This window comes from Anneissia japonica, unplaced genomic scaffold (assembly GCF_011630105.1).
Source record: "Anneissia japonica isolate Jap-2015-1 unplaced genomic scaffold, ASM1163010v1 scaffold401_len1656234_cov178, whole genome shotgun sequence".
NCBI lineage: Eukaryota > Metazoa > Echinodermata > Crinoidea > Comatulida > Comatulidae > Anneissia > Anneissia japonica.
In genome coordinates, this window is record NW_022745982.1 from 1157993 (window position 1) to 1175984 (window position 17992).

General features: G+C 32.7%; 1 protein-coding gene across 5 annotated transcripts in view; it reads right to left on the bottom strand.

The window, feature by feature from the left end:
• Positions 1-1436: 1436 nt before the first annotated feature.
• The window catches only part of LOC117120090 (homeobox protein Meis1-like), a 119185-nt gene continuing 102629 nt past the window's right edge, over positions 1437-17992 (bottom strand). For 4 of the 5 annotated variants that reach the window (XM_033265092.1, XM_033265091.1, XM_033265094.1 and 1 more), the window contains 3 exons: positions 14474-14532; positions 8571-8675; positions 1437-4881 (listed from right to left, as the gene is read on the bottom strand). In XM_033265092.1, the coding sequence (XP_033120983.1) occupies positions 4613-4881; positions 8571-8675; positions 14474-14532 (433 nt within the window). In that variant the 3' untranslated portion in view covers positions 1437-4612. Of the gene's footprint in view, positions 4882-8537; positions 8676-14473; positions 14533-17992 lie in introns of all 5 variants that reach the window. The other variant, XM_033265095.1, reaches the window with a different exon arrangement.

Sequence of the window (17992 nt, forward strand, 5' to 3'; positions counted from 1 at the left end):
CGTGCTGTGGGCGTGGAAATGAGCGTACGGCGCGTAAATTTTGGAAAGTTTTGGAATATTCAAAATGACCTGAAACGTGCTTTAAATTATCTGAAAAGTGATATTAACAATTTTAAAATGTTAACGAACAAGTACAAATACCTTATACGACGTGCCTGACGGCGGTAATGACATCAAAATAAAAAATAAAGGGACACGTCCGAAAGAGAATTGATTTAGCTATAACATACTCACATGTGGGAGACAATCAATAAAGATAAGCGAGTACGTTCAAAGGAGTATATAAAGTAATAACGAAATAAATAAAAATTCAATTTTTTCTTAATTCAAATGGTAATATGATGACGTCACAATGTCCGATCAGCCAATATGATCTATAAAATCGTATCTACAACTCATGTGCTTTCAGAATATGTAATAAAAATTGGGGGTCACCTTTCATCCTATGGAGCTATAAGTGATTAAAAATATTCATGGTTTTATGCATACGTAAATGTTGACACACGCGTACGCGCACGTTAAGTCCGAGTATAGACTTCTCGGAAGAAGAACGAAGACGACGACTAGGGCTGACAAATAGAAATAAGCTCTCAGAGATACGACGGAGCTAAATCATGTAAACATTTAAAGGTAATGAGTAGAACTTTGAATCGTCAGAAACGGGAAGCTAATAGGGTTGTTTGAAAGTGGTGAATGGTCAGCCTGCTTCATTGGTGAGAGCAAGATGCATCATTGTGAAAGTTAGACTTGCCACAAGTCTCTAATTATTGATTTTTCGTAGTATTAGCATATTTCGGAAAGCGCCACCAGCGTCAGTTTACAGTATGTCGAGAAGCTTTTTTGATGCGAATTAGAATCCAAGAAAAAGTATACTATGAAACGCCAAGCAAATAGGTAATATGGAACGCCATTGGTGCCAAAATCGATTTTCCAGCTTTTTAACTGATTAAGACAAAGTTTAGGACTGGAACCCAGTCTATGAGAAAGTCAACGAAATAAATGTTACGATAAGTTGCACTATAAGGAAATACTCGTCACAGTAAAAGAAAAATCATCTATCAATCGACGCATGGTCAGGTTTGAGTCACATCATTAGGAAGATGTTCGCTGATACATGTCAAGAAACCTTCCTCGCAAAGCTGTGTCATCAGAGATCTGTATTTTGTTTTGGTCCTGTTTATAATATATATCTTTCAAAGTTCTATGATTTTTTAAAACAATTTTTCTTCCAGTCAGTAAATTTCTGTTTTAGTTAAATATTTATACTTTCTGTCTCATCAATGGTCATTATCTTAATTTGCATGTTTTAATGTTAGATTACTATAATTTTAAATGTTAGATTACTATATTTTGTTGATAGTATACTGTTTTGGATTATTTTAAATTTTATATCTACCTATCTATCTATATATTTACACGAAAAATAAACAAGACTGTCCTCTTCTCTCACAGTTTTTATTCAAGCAGTCTGCTATAGTTTACCACATGAGAAAAAAAACCAACACTATCTCGATCTCTTTAGATCGTGATGTTGTTCCAACGAAACCAATAAATTAAAATAATGTATTAAAAATAAAAATAATAAAGAACGATAACAACTGGAAACCGAATCAAATAAAATTTAGGTTGGAATTGTGTTTATTTACAAACGCGGATGAAATCCGGATTCGGTATTCCTACCATGAACAAGGAAATGATCCAAATTTGTAATTGGATAATGCGAGAGTTTCAAAACCAACAATGAAACTCTTGTAAAGGACGCCTTACACAACTTTTCTCAATTCCAACATACACCTTTTATTCGATTCAATTTCACGTTGAATTTCCATTTTTATATTAAAATAAGTTTCGGTATAAATATTTATTACTACACGTTTCCCCTCACGAGTACTTGTATACATACATATAACAAAGTGGATGCACTGTCCCAAATGGTTTGTTGAGATCTGATGTTTCATATAAACATCAGAAAAATCCCTTTCAACAATTAGATTTACAAAAAATGATTGCCGTACATATTTTCAAAACAGCTGAACGTGCTGTGTATTGATATGGAGAAGATATATTAACTACGTATACGACAGGATAAGGATGGGATGTGTAACATTTCCCGGCCGCAGATATCAACCCATAATTCAACAATGTATCCACTTCAACATTCCTTCACTTACATTCTTAAGCCAGTTTCTCACCAAACTGACATGTATTTAAATTTTAACAACAGACTGTAAACGTCATTTAATTTTTATAAGCGACTGTATATACAAGTGAACACAAGGTCTTTGTACACTGTACTGTATACATTCTGAATAATCATTAATATATTTGTGAGCGTGGGTACCTTCAAACTATCAATAAATACAAGAGCAATATGCAATTTAATATGAATATTCATTATCGTCCAATACACAATTATGAATATCCCTCATCAACATATGATATCAATACGACGCATGTGCAATAAATATTCATAAATCCATTCAATTTTAACATGGTACAATTTTACAGTCAATAGCAGAATGCTTATTTATCATCAATATTAATTAACTTCATGAATATTAATTAACTTCATGAATATATATTAACACAATTAATATCGAATAACTTCATGAATATTCATCACCATCCTTAATATAAATTACAATGAATATTAATTAAAATAGTGAATATTCCGTTATTTACTTTTTTTCTGTTCTATTCCGCCATTGTCGTTTTTTGAGGTAATTTCTTGTAATATTTATAAACAAATATCATTTGAGAAAATCACAAAATCGGTTTAATCAGAAGAGAGGCAAAGAAAAATAGCAACATTCTTTAGACATTATATACGTTTAAAAAAACGACGGACCACTTATCTCTAACATCTATCACATTTTGACGCACTTTACATTATGAAATTCTTCAAAGGTTTGCTGTATTTTCAAATTCTCGTAGAGAACTTTTACGATGATTAAAGACAATAACAGACGAAGAAAGACGGCTGAACATGGATTTCAAGACCATGTACTAACATTTACCTATACATATATTTCTCCCCAAAGTCTATTTACACTAAAACATACAGTAGGATAAAACCTTTGACATTAACTAGATAATGCGCATGGGATTTTCTTTTTGTTGCCCCTATTTACCAAGAAGACTGGCAAGGAAAAGACAAAGGTTAAAATGTTAAACAAAATGTACTGGGAATTACCGAACAAGCACACTTTATGCTTTTATGAACTTCATATTCCTTTTGAATACTATAATATTAGTAATAATAGTATTTAGGTTGATGAATTGCCATTTTTTCACAGATTTTCTTTTTCTAAGCACCTCCTAATGATCCTCCAAATTATTTGAATATTAAAAACGATGAAGTGAAATAAAAAGTAATTTGAAATCCATCCATTATCCACTAAATTGTAGTTGAATGCAAATAGATACCGAATGATCGACAACTTTAGGCACCTTAAGAATCAACCCAAGTGTTATTGATTTCAACACTGTTGCCAACATTTAAAATAGTGACTAGTGACTTTTGAATAATTGCAGAAAATTTAATATATATTATTTTTTTAAATAGAAAAAGGTATCAACAATCAAGGCATCGACTGAAAAAACAAACAAACCCCAATAAAAAATAGTAAATAGATAATAATAGGACTTGAAAACAACAGTACCTATGTATATTGCAAGATACTGGCTAAATTTTTCCAGAATATTACTGTAGGCAGAAAACAACATAAAAAATGAATAGAAAAGGATAAAAGGGATAATGTAATTATAGGATACTATACACTTTATTGTGTAATGACACATTATGTTGTACACTATAAATAGGCCTATGTATATACATAATACTTACAGTGTACATCAAGTTATATGTTAAAACACTTACCCACTGCAGAGTTCTGCAAAAATTTTGTTTTGTAAGAATATGTTAGAATGCAAATTGTTTGGCAATATTTCCTAAACTCTAGTTTCGAAAAATTTGATGAAAATATCTTGGCACTATGATATAACATTATTTCACCAATAAAATGTAGATTTTTACTTCAAAAATTTAAATACCATACCATCAGTACAAATTTTGAGAAAAGGTCTAATTATTCAGTCAAACAATATATTACCTGTTATGCAAGGTTAAAGAGAGAATGTTTGTTAAATATCAGAATATTTCAGGCTGTTACAAATGAAAAATGGATGGAATAAAGCCAAGGTAACGTTTCTGACAATTGACTAAAAATAGCTTAACCCTAATATTTTTAGCTGGATTAGTCTATACCAGACTTGTGTAGAGTTTATGAATGATTGCGTAGAATTCAACACAAGCTGTAGAGACACCAGAAACATTTCAGACAACAACAAGATTTTAAGAGCAATTTTCTTCACCTTTCATGAATTATCTAAACTACAAGGTTTATCCCAGTGACTCATATGATTGGGACAGCAACAGACCCAGTAGGTCCAAGGTAGCACGCGACCACAGTGCAAGGGATATTACAAGAAGTTTAGCCACGTAACATCATATTTCTGAAGCTACGATAATCGACGAAGCATCAAAACAAGGACGGCAAATGTATCACAAATTGGGACGGTCGGTAGTATGCTTCAGTCTTGAAAACAATGGTCAATTTGAGTGGAGGTCCATATGTGACTGTGACACCGCATCAGCAGGGTTCATAAGGGCAGGCGGACTGTGTGCAGATGATAAGCTCATACCATGATTGGGGGATGGGTGAGCCATCATCATGGCGTGATGGGCATGGCTCGGTAGGAGCATCGCCTGCGAATGGACAGATGGATGGAACTGGGAGATCTGTGGGTGGGCATAGGTAGAGCCTCCAGATGACAAACTCATGTTCATACTGGACATTGATGATGTCATAATATCAGCACCTGTGAAAAATGAAAAGAAAAAAAATGATGAACATCTACGAAACACATGTTTAAACTCAATTTTTAAACCTACCTATAACCTACTCATTTAATTACGACCATTCTCACTGTATAATTGTAAGAATTAGTAGTAATAAACAGATGTTAGTTTGCCGAACAAGGTAAATTTAATCAGTAAGCAAAATTCTGGCTGTACTAGGCGAATGAACATAGGACACATGGAGAATGTCTGGTTATCGGACCTTAGGGGTCACCTGGTATGAACATGTAGAGGGTCCTAGACTATTATGTATTATAATTATAGTCCAAATATGTAATGGTCTTACAATATTAATTTTACATAAAATAAATAGCAACTTTTCTTAGGTCAAAATGTGCATTTATCACAAACAATTTGGAGCCTCCCCCCTACTCCTGGAAGAGCATTCCAAACCATGCGGCTTAGCATCAGAATAAGTTCAGTAAAAATCATCTACGCCCTATCACACCATTTATGCTTTTGAGTAACAAGAGACCAATGTAGATAAAGTAACCAGTGTTGGTCTCAAAGTCAAATCTTTTAAATTAAAAACTTGAAGCCTTGCTGCTATATCTTTTACTACTCAATAAAACTTGAAGCCTTGCTGCTATATCTTTTACTACTCAATTATGATACCAAAATATTAATGATTTCATTCACGAGGGGTTAATGAAACACAAATCATATGATCTGTACGGAAACTGAACTTGAAATTGCTAAATCAACCAATTTTTTAAGAATAATACATCATAGGCAAAACTGATCATATTCTAATTAATATATTTTAGTGTTAACTCTCTTTTTGTATTCAGTATATACCTTTATTATCACCATCTTTCTCTGAAATTGTGTCTGAATATTATGAAATAATCTTTATTCATAAGTTTAAATTTGTAATTAATACTGAAGACACAGATTTTACTAAAGTACAGTTAGTTTTAATTTTGGTGCAAAACTATGCAACTAAACAAGTCTACACATTGCCTTGGGCCACATTTGATATAAACAAAAACAAGAATAGTCAACGATAACCACTTTACATGTATAAACATTGACTACATTATTATGCACTTAAACTAATACTCATAGCAAATCTTCTAAACTACATCTATTTACTAGCGATGCATCAGTACAGGGGGCTGTTTGAATGAAGTCCCTGTGTATGATGAGCAATGTTGTATATGGATGGAAATTGAAATATACAATGTTAATTTCAATAAATAATGATCACTGTGATGTAAAGTGGTAAATCTAATTGCTGAGTACTTATGTTATTTGGTATTCATAATTTAATGTTCCACTCAAAAATCCTTTGATGTGACTAACTACACCTCAGGCAATTCTCATTGTGATAATTGGCAGAAGTGGAAGTAATTTAGATTATAAGAGCATGTTTGTACAAAGTATATTAAGTTGTACAAGGTGTTCATACATATTTTGCCACTGGTGTGAGATGATGTTTTTAAATGTATAGATTTGTGTGAGATCATGTTATGTTTGTACCCATCTTTATAAAAAGTTTATCAAATGTCTTCATGCATATTTATCCAGTTGTGTGAGATAATGTCTGCAAGTTCATCAAATATGTTTGAATGAGTATCAAGTTGTGAGATGATGATATGTTTGTACCCATCTTTATCAAAAGTTTATTAGGCTGTACAAGGTGTTCATGCATATTTTTCCACTTGCGTGAGATAATGCTTTTAAATTTATAAATTTGTGTGAGTTCATGTTATGTTTGTACCCATCTTTATAAAAAAGTTTATGAAAAGGTGTTGTGTGGGATGATGGTTGCAAGTTTATCAAATATGTCTGAAAGAGTATCAAGTTGTGAGGTGATGTTATGTTTGTACCAATCTTTATAAAAAGTTTATTAAAGGTGTTCATGCATATTTTTTTTTCACTTGTGTGAGATGATGCTTTTAAATTTATAGATTTGTGTGAGATAATGCCATGTTTGTACCCATCTTTATAAAACGTTTATTAAGATGTACAAGTTTTTTTTCATGCATATTTTCCAGATGTGAGATGATGTTTGCAAGTTTATCAAATATTGTTTGAAAGAGTATCAAGTTGTAAGATATTTTTTAATTTATAAATTTCTAATTTATATGTTTGTACCTATCTTTATAAAAAGTTTAAGTTCAGTTTTATGTTCATGCATATTTATCAAAAGACGATGTCTGCAAGTTTATAAAATTATGTGAGAATATGTTAAAATTTATAAATTTGTGAGATGATGTTATGTTTGTTGATTGTGTTTCATTATCATAATTTTTTCTGTAAAATTAAATCCTCAATTCAGCTTTTGGCTGCTTATGGATTAAGTTTGTAAATTTTATATGTATTATTGCATAAAAATACCAAGATATATATATTTCAATTTTGTCAAGATGATGTTTTTAATTTTATCACATTTTGTGAGACCATATATCTTTTTTCATTGAGCCACAAACATTTATCAAGTTGTGTACAATAATATCCGTTTGTTGGTTGAACCACTTTCCCGCAAAAGGAGTCAAAATTTGCAAGATGTTTTTAAGTTCACCACATTGTGTGAAAGGATACCCACTTCCATATATTATATTCAAGTATTGCAAAATGACTTTTTTTTTATTTGTGAGGTTTATCAATGTGTAAGTTATATTTTTTGTTAGTTTAACCACTTTCACCTCTAAACTTGACTGTTTTATCAAGTTTTGTTGAGATGATGTTTGTTAGTTGACTCACTCCATCTACAAGAATCAAGATCATCATGTTTGACTAAATTCAATATAAAAAACTCAATTTTTGTGAGAAGATATTTTTAAGCATATCAAATTTTTTTAGATGATATTTGTCAGTTGAAGCACTTCCATCTACAAGAATGAAACTCATCATGTTCAACTCACTTCAGCATAAAATATTCAAGTTTAGAGAGATGATATTTTTAAGTTTATCAATTTTTTTTTAAAATTATTTGTTGGTTGATCGCTTCATCAACAAGAATCATGCTCATCATGTTTGACTCACTTCAATATAAAATACTCAAGTTTTGTGAGATGATATTTTTAAGTTTATCAAGTTTTATTTTAGATGATGTTTGTTGGTTGAGTCACTTCCATCTACAAGAATCAAGTTCATCATATTCGACTCACTTCGATATAAAATATTCAAGTTTAGTGAGATGATATTTTTAATTTCATTAATTTCTTTAAAAATTATGTTTGCTGGTTCCGTCTACCAGAATCAAGCTCATCATGTTCGACTCGCATCAATATAAAATTTAGTAATTTATAAAGTTTAGTGAGACGATATTTTTTAGTTTATCAATTTAAAAAAAAATTATGTATGTTGGTTGAGTCGGTTCCATCTACAAGAATCAAGCTCATCAACTTTGACTCACGTCAATATATAGATTTTGTGAGATGATGTTTTTGTTTTCCAGAGTGACATACAATATGCATGTTAGCCAAGTTGTATGTGATGATGCATTTATGAAGTTGCTCAAGAAATGTAAACTTAACATGCAAGATATTGTTTTGATCTAGTTGGAGATGAGTCCATCTACAATATGTAAATTTACTGTCCAAGATGATGTTAGTTGGTTGGCGGAGGCCCGTCCAAATAAGAAGAGTGTAAAAAACGTAACAGCAACCTGTTTAGTACAGGTGAGGGTGCCAGTCATTACCCGGTGGGCGCAAGTGCATCGGTGGTTGCTGGCTATCCATCATGAAGCTGCCGATTGGTTGGTTATCAGAACCATAACCTGGGCCACCTCCGAGCCCGCCAGGCACTGCAAGAACAAAAGACAAGAAGGGAAATGCAATTATATTTAACTGTCTTGACAAAACCCTTGACAGAAATTCCAAATATTTAATGCATGCATGTATCAAGGATCATAGATATCTAAACCAGTTTGTATTTTGAAGAAGAGAATCTTTAAATAACCATTCAGAAGACAGATGTTGCAGATCATTCAAATTTATGTTACCAACAATGCATATCTAGGGCGGATGCAGAGGGAGTGCAGACGGCACGGTCGCACCCCCCTAAATTGTATCAAGAAAAATAATTGTTGTATTGTATTGTTGTAAGGTATGAGAGTGCAATTTCCGGGTAGGCGCGGATCCAGATCTCTTCGCACCGTTCGCCAATATAAAATGATAGCAGTGCCTGGTGGTCTGGCGAATTCCAACACTTTCTGTCAGAAATTCCCCCTACCTAAACCAAAGACAAAATATATAGACAAAATAAACTTTTTGCATGGTCTAAGTATTAATCAAATTGGGACTGTAATTAAGTCGGCTGTGCGATAACGTACGGTACACTGTTGAGTTCTTATATTATTATTACAGTATTATGATTTATGTCACAATGTATGGTTAATACAAAATCAATCACAGGGACGACAGGCTGTACATGTGCGTTGATTCTTATAAGCTTATTGAAAGGTATATACAATTTTATTATATTTTGTTATTCCAAAATTACACCAAAGCGAAAACATATTATTTTAATTATTACTTTTTGATAATTGAATTATTATTTCATTATTTTAACGAATGCTATTCGCTAAAAAAAAACAAGTCTTTAATGGAGTTGGTAGCCTAATTGTAGACCTAGACCTTAAAACTTACGAACACACTTTGATACAGTACATCTAAAAAGAAAGTCAAAAATGACCACCGAGCACTGAGAGGCTGAAAATGAACACGGAATCTGAAGAAGAGCAACGACGTGAATGGTATGTAAGTTTCAAATCATACAGCGTTGGAAGTGGAAAAAAAATTATACTGAGAAATTGAGAAGATATCTAATAAGCATATAATACTGCATTAATTGGCAAAAAAAAAAAGGTAAAGTTTCCAGTAGGTGGGGTGTTATGAAGAGTGTGTATAATGCACCCAACCAAATTTGATAAGGTCCACATTTCCATGACAGTTGAGAATGTAGTGAATATAAATTTATGATTTTCTGTGATTTAAAAATAAAATCTTAAATGTTTACATTTTAACCAGTAGGCCTAATCTATTCAGTCTGTCGTGATTCGGAAAAACACAATTTATTTAATTTTCAAATTTTGGCTTAGGGGCACACTTTGGATGTAATCTATCATGGAACGTGATCATATATTCCAAATAATTTTTCGAAATATAAAATTATTATGAGAGTTACGCATTATATCCGACCGTCCACCTACTAACCATTGAAATGTTGGCAATCAACCAATCACAGAAGACATTTATGCATATTTAATTACTTTCCCAGCTGGTGGCGGTACAATAAAAATGCATTATTATTTTTCCTGAAGTTACAATTAAAAGTTTAGATCCACATTATTAACAAGATTATTAAGTTAATCTTTCCACATCGGCACGTGCACTGAAAATGTATTTTTAAAATTTATTTATTTAAAAAAAATTTGATTTAACATATGTATAATGATTTTGATAAACAATCATAATTCTCTGTACTATCTATTAAACATTTAAAGAATGGACAAATTAGACTAATATTTTTAAAGAAGACCATTCAACAAACAACATAAAAAAATTCCCACGTTGGTGCATTCATAAATTTCCTGAAAATGGATACAAAGAGATTTAGGCCTAAGGAAATATAAATGTATATGGGTCTGAACTTTGTAGGTGACAAAGTGTTCTTCATTTATGTTGTGGTCATATTAGAATATAATATCATTAAAGACCATTCAACAAACAACATAAAATATGTATCAAACTTTTAGGTTAAAGTTTCCACTTCCAAGCATGCATATAACATAATTTTTTTCAGATAATAATAATAATGATATCTTCCTGACAGTCGAGAATGTACTGATTATATAAATTGTGGATGATTACTGTTGTCCGATTATGTGCATTGAAAATGTGACGACAAACTTTGGATACGGCCTCGGTTGACACTCATATTAAAGGGTCTGTTAATTAACCTTGCACAGGAGCCTGTCATCACCTGCAACGATGCCTCCTCCTCCTCATCATCATCACATCATCATCATCTTCATCATCGCAATTATTAATTGTCCATGGTAAAATGGGGGAAAACTATGAATTCAGTGTGTATTCATTCATCTATAGAAGTCTTGTAATGCACGTAAGTGCATTCCTCAGCATCTAAAAAACAAAACTTTTCAAAGCTAGGAGAGCCCCAAGACTATCGCAAACCAACCTGCCCCACGTCTAAAATAGTCTTCTAGCGACAGAACAAGCAAACGTTCTCTTCTGATGACCCCACCCACTCACAGACCCCCACATGTGCAATAGTCAGGTTAAAGCTCGGTTTCCATAGAATCGCTCGCCTACATTTGTGGGGAAGGTTGAACATGGTTCAACTTTTCCGACTGCACTGCAGACGCAGACGAATCAGGGTGCATTGTTGGCTAACCTGTGCAATTGGAAAGGCACCCTGATTCGTCTGTGAACCACAACTGTCGCCGATAGGGTGAGCGATTCTGTGGAAACCGAGCTAAAACTCTGGCAATGAGGTAGATGCTCACACACCCCCTACCGCCAAATTCTGCATCCGCCCCAGCATATCTTACATGTAAACCGTTGAACCTCTCTGTGTGACCACCTCTTGTAGGCCACCACCTATTTAAGTGATCAGTTACTAAAAGCCTATATACAGTTTAACCTTTTTTGTTCAACCACCTCTCATACCATTTGCTCTATGCTCATACCACTTACCAAAAGCCTGATTTGTTTCCAATCCAATCTAAACTTTGATGTATAAAGCACATCATACAAAGTCGCAATGCACCAATTTGAGGGAGTGCTCAGAAAAAAGTAACAAAGGAAGAAAAAAATATTCCTATTCTAAGATTGCATTTGATGCCTCTAGTATGCACCAAACTTTCATAAGAGACCGTGACCACTTTTGGACTTAATTATATTTATCTGTGGTATTTTACCTCTGGTAAGCAATCGTACCAATCAAGAGACCCGACATCACATGGAGTTTTGGCCTTTGTGGTGTGTACTTTTGTAGCGATTCGTAAGCAACCTATTTCACCTGGACTCAAAGTTGGTCGCTTTACAAAAGGTTCAACTGTATAACTGATAATTTCAATTTTTACCTGCATTTATAGCGAAAGTTTTAAACTAACTGATGGCATTCTGTTAGCCTACTTACCTTTTACTGATTAAAAAAGTTTCACTGGAATGTTTAAGAGCTTCTTCCAAATTTAACAACAGACAATTAACAATATGGGACTTGTCATGCCAAAACAACCATCAATGACCAAACCAATAAAACTGACTTTTAAATATATTTATATTATAAGCTTAAAATGATGGTCATTTTACTGAAATTGACTTACTATAGTCAAAGGTAACCACATGCTTATTAAAGTACTCAGTTTACAATTAGCTACATTACGCTGGTTTTAAGATGCAAGCCTCATATTATGTGACTATTAACATATATACACAATACATAATTGTTTACATTTTTATAAGAATATAATATAATTATTTATAGTGCTATAGTTTAGTTTATCCTACGATAATTACCACAAAATTAATTAAATATTTAAATTTGCAAGTAACTTACCTGAAATTCACAGATAGACAGAAAGTATTATTCTGTACAAAAATTCTTTGTAAGAAAGTATAGGTTTATAAATATGCATTGTATTGTAAACACAAAATCAAAAATGCTTATTAAAATAGATTATTTCTTGAATTTGTTAAAGTTGAAACAGTTGAAGCCCAGAAGAGGTAAATCAGTCAGTTTTCTCTCTGTAGCAGTACCATGCATCTGGAAGGAGGGGGAGGGGGGACATAAAAGCAATAGAGGAAACAAAGGTAGCAATATGTGCAAGAAACACTTTGTTCAAAAGAAGTGGATGATTAGAAAAGCATGCAAATCAAATCGCTGTCATGCCATCAGCAAACCTCCATGCGCAAGTACTGTGATGCTTCAATCATTGTAACCAAAGCAGAAAACCTAACAAGACCAGAAAAACAACTTAGGAATTTGCTCATAAGTTACTTAGAAGCTACATAAGCAAGATTCAAATGAATTCTAGAGAAATCATGGAATGGCGCTAGGGTAATGTTTAATAGTAAAATTCATGAAACCGTTTTCTTTCTTAATTTTGAAAATGGATATTGACACTAAATATATTTATTAATGTAGAAAGTAATGATCCGGTGTGCATAGGGGGCCCGACAGGGGGCTGAGACACAGCTGCATTGTAAAATACTGTACTTTTTAGTCTAAATTGAGAGATAGTTTATCCTGTAGTAGTAATCACGGAAATGCAACGAGAAGGACATTGTGTATAACTGATGTATATATTCTTGGTTGTTAGTATTGTCGAACAGAGTTACTGACTAAATAACATGATTTATGCAAAATATTTTAACTGATCTTGCTGTCAAGAATATTTTAAAAATTCCCTTCGGATTGGTGATTTTACTTCTGATGTTAAAATATATTTTCCAAATATCTTTAGGAGGTGATGCAGCTTATTTTTAATTAAACGTACATCAAGCATTTCCTGGAAATCATCCAGAGTTAGGAGATAGAATATTTTACTTTTTTGCAATGCAAGGACAACATGTTAAAATTAAGTGTTATTTGAGTAAAAGACGTTTGATTTTTGTTGATCTATTGCTAAAAAAGGGACGACAGAAATGTGTCATCTATGGGGAATAAAAGAGAGTTGAGGTAGGCCATGTGGACGAAGGAAGGAGATGTACAGAGGACAATCAAGATAATATCAAAGTGAAGCGTCATTGCTCTCGGGAATAAGATACAAGGTTTGTTGGATTTCTAGCTTCAGACACACGTTTGGGGATAGCGACGGAAGATGCTATGCTATAAGGATCGAACGAATGTGACAGAATCGCCTGTAACTAGGCTGCCAAACGGATCGAGTACATGTATGTTTGTCAAACACAATTAAGAGATCCGAAACTAGAAATACACCCGGTTCATACTGAGGAGTCTTTTTTTACATTAATGATTTCTCATGATACCGCTTCTTGATTGCCAATCTGAAAAGAGTTTTCCCATGTGAAGTGACAACTTTCAGTCTGTATGTCGGGTTCAAGAAAAAAAGAGACCCTATCTGGAGCCGGGACATTCAATAGGGGCATAAACAATGCGTCAGGGGACTAGGTCGCCATCAAAAATTAACTAGTGTCACTATTAATTGAGGGGTATTACTGTAATCAGTAAATAGGCTGAGTCGCATCCAGTGGATACTATATGTAACAGTGTGGTTGACTTTATGATCAATCTCAACTGAATCGAAGCCAAGCCTATTATACGTATAATCAGATTATCTAATTCAGAAACGAAATTGTGAGGGGGAAACATGCAAAAGTTTCATAGAATTTGCATGGGTAGGGGGAAAAACTTACAAAAAAAAAAAACATTTCGGAATATCTGCACCAATCATCATGCTTTTGGTTTAAAAGGGGAAGGGGTAGCAAGGGGTAAGCTTTCCAGAATTGCGCAATGACGTGGGGGGTACAGACATACCAGGGGAGGGTCCTGGCGACTGACTGGACGATGATTTACGTCTCCTGGACTTGAAAACAGTTACAACAGGTGATTTACCTGCTCGGTTCGACTGGTCAATCATGGGCTGGACTATCCGACGACGGGCATTGATAAACCTGAAAAAAAAATGTATACATATAATTATATAGAAATTATATAAGAAGTGTTAATCTCTAAAATAGTTTTTATATTTCTGTCTGTCATGAAGTTAAAAAAAATGGAACATTTCAATTACATATTTGTATTAAATAATGTCTATATTTATGTAAAATATCTGCAAATCAGCAAAAAAAAAAATTAAAAATTCTGGTTCGAAGTTAATAACTTATTTGATCCCTTTTAAACAGCTATTTTAGTAAACAAATTTTAATTGAATTTTTGAGGTCTTTTCAAATGTTTTGCAGACAGTTCTTTAAAAAAAAAAGATATGTCCAGGAAATATTGCTTTCAACACTGTTATATGCTATTCATCTGTTTAACATCAACACTGTATTTTCGGTAGCTTAGGGGGTATTTCCTCTACTGCCATCTTAATTTCCATAAAGTGAGAACGTGAACACGGTTTTGTTTCTTTCAATCGTTGTAAATTAATAGGAAATAACAAAATAAAAAGCAATGAAAATGTAATTGCTAGGGTTGATACATTCTGTAAAATGGAATAGAGTTTGACAAGAACACAAACCTGATGTTGTTGAGTTCACTTTCAAATTTTCCAACAGTTTGAACTGAATTATTATTTTCCAAATTTATCGGTATTTTTAGAAGATTGTACCAAATATCTCCCAGTCCTTTCCTGAAATAATACCTCTTTAGCCTGTTTACTACAGCCCAGGCCTACGGTAATATTGGCCAAAATAATATTAAAAACTTTGCGTAAATCTTTGGTGTTGGGAAAAGTAACATTAAAGTAACAGTCATAGCTAATAGTGGAAATATCCCTTGAAAAATATAATAAATAATAATAATAGTAATAATAATAATAATAACAAAAATAATAATATCTATGGTACAGGCCCCCATGGTTGTTACACAGAATAGAATTTTTATCTTTTTTTTTTTAATAATTATTCTCTGATCACAAAATCCTCATTATTTATAATCATTCAGATACAATAACTACTTATTTTATTTATTATAATAAGTAAAGTGTTCCACAAAAATTAATTACTTTTATCATTTCTTTTTTATAACATGAAATATTATGTCATTATCAAAATACCAATTTAGTGAATTTATACAGGAAAAATAAATATAAACGATGATAAAAAAATAATAAATGTGTTAAATCATATTTTGACAAGTGTGGGAATTTGAACCAAAGTACATTGCATAAAATATGTAATGTTAACAAAAAATACGCCGCATGTACATAGTAATATCGCTTTGTTTTTAACTGGAGGCACAGAACCTTGGCATATTTTTGATCACATGCAACAAAATCCAGTTACCAGTTATTCTGTGACCACCAATAACCTCACTGCTTATTTCCCAGCAATTGACCAATCAGACTGCATCTGTGTTGGCTCTGGGCATGTGCAGAAGAATTTATGTAATAGTTCCAGCTGTGGTGAAGTTGTAAAACAGGGCCAGTGGCTAGTGGTCTTCAATTGAAAAACCTATTCTTAATTAGATCAAGAAAGCCAATCTGAGCCAAGGCCTTTGGCTGTCCAGTTGACTGCATTGTAAATTGATACTTAGCTTTGTTGCCAATCTCTTGGGTTTTAGCCCTCACTTTTAAACTGTGTGAAGAAATCACTTCAAAATATGCCAACTATTCCACAATAATATTTATTTCCATTAGCTTTACCACTAGACTAGAAGTGTTTTCGAATCCAGCTATATCTGGTGACAATTTCTCCTTACTGGTCACTTAAATATCATCTTGATATTTTTAGATAGTAGCGCATTAACTGGCATCTGTGGTGGTGTAGGATTGGAGATGTACAAATCACCAGGGGCATTTCCCTTTAACAAACAGTAATTTAGCCCTGATGGAGTAAATTACCAGCACATGTTACTTTGTAGTTTGGTGTAGTGTCTAGTGTGGCTCAGCTAATGTACTTTTGAAACCAGATCTGGTATGGTCTGGTGGGTGGTGAGACCCCTGTTCTGATGCACCATTCTGGCAGGCAGTTATCCTGAATGATTAATGAGTAGGCATGCCTCTCAGGCGCCATGCTTCCCAAACTATGCTAATGACTTCGGCAGCCCCCTGAGTCAGACCAGCTGTGTACTTGCTATTAACCCTGTTCCCATTGAGGTCTGACGCCTTGCCTCAAGTCTGTGGCAATGCAAAGTCCCTCCCATTTAATTAGGCAGCCTGGTACTGATCAAAGGGCACAGAGGACAAAGCATAATGATTTTATAAACAACAATACCACATTGATGCATTGATAACATCAGTAAGAAATTAACATTATTTTGTAATAAAATATACAGTAGGCACATATATTACAAAACAATTGAATTAACTAAAGAAATTAAGAATAATTTGATAATTTGAACAAGTGAAAGCTTCATAAAATACAATATATATATTTTTTTTAAATATTTGTTTGCACCTTATGTGGCTTGGCAATAGGTGTGGTGTAAGTTCCTGTATTATTATTGAATTATGCAAAAAATTATCAATAAAAAATAAAAATGAACAATAAGTTGATTGGTAGAAATAAGAATGCCAACATGTAATTATAAACAACATGACGAAACACAGAAAAAAAAACCTAAATTTAATAGTATTGATACTTCAGAAGTCAATAATTAGTTGAAATGATTTATATACTATACTAATATACAGTAAAGACAACAATATTAAATTTGAAAAACATAATTAAATAATTGAATTACTTTTATTATGTTGTTATGTTTTAATTGACAATACGTATAAAACAGAAAACAGATTTTCTAACCAATTAACAGCACGCAAGTTCCTATATTCATTGATTCCTCTTGAATTTGCTTTAAATAATTAAAGATGTTTCTGTATATTAGCAAACTAAATTATGTTATTTTATTTAGTTTTAACTTGTTTAGAAATATGTATGTATAGTTTAAAGATATTTTTTATCCACAGCATATCTTCACTTCAATTTATTGATAAATGCAAAATAACTTTCAAAAATTTGAATCAGAGGAACAGATTGTTAAAACCATAATAGTGAAAGCTTTTGTCAATGAGGAGATTTACATTCCAGAGACGACTATTCGTTAAAAAAAAAAAAAAAACAGAAAAATTCAGGAACATAGGGGGTCCTACACCAGCAACATAATTGCTGTGATGTCATAGATCATAGGGTTTAAATTGAATTAACTAATTTGCGGAGGAAATACCACTAAAGGAGGGTAATCCACTGATAGCTCCTACCTCAAACTCAATCAAAGGTCAAATAACCAGTCATCAATAAAAAAGGATGTTTCATCAGATGAAGACTTTTCTCCCTCTCTGTCCTAATAGAACCATCACTGTCAACTTACTAATTGATTATCAATCCTTATTTAATTAATTAACTTAAAACATGTAGGCCTTCATGTCAAAAATCATTTTGATGCATTTCAAATTTCATTTGGTATAGTAGC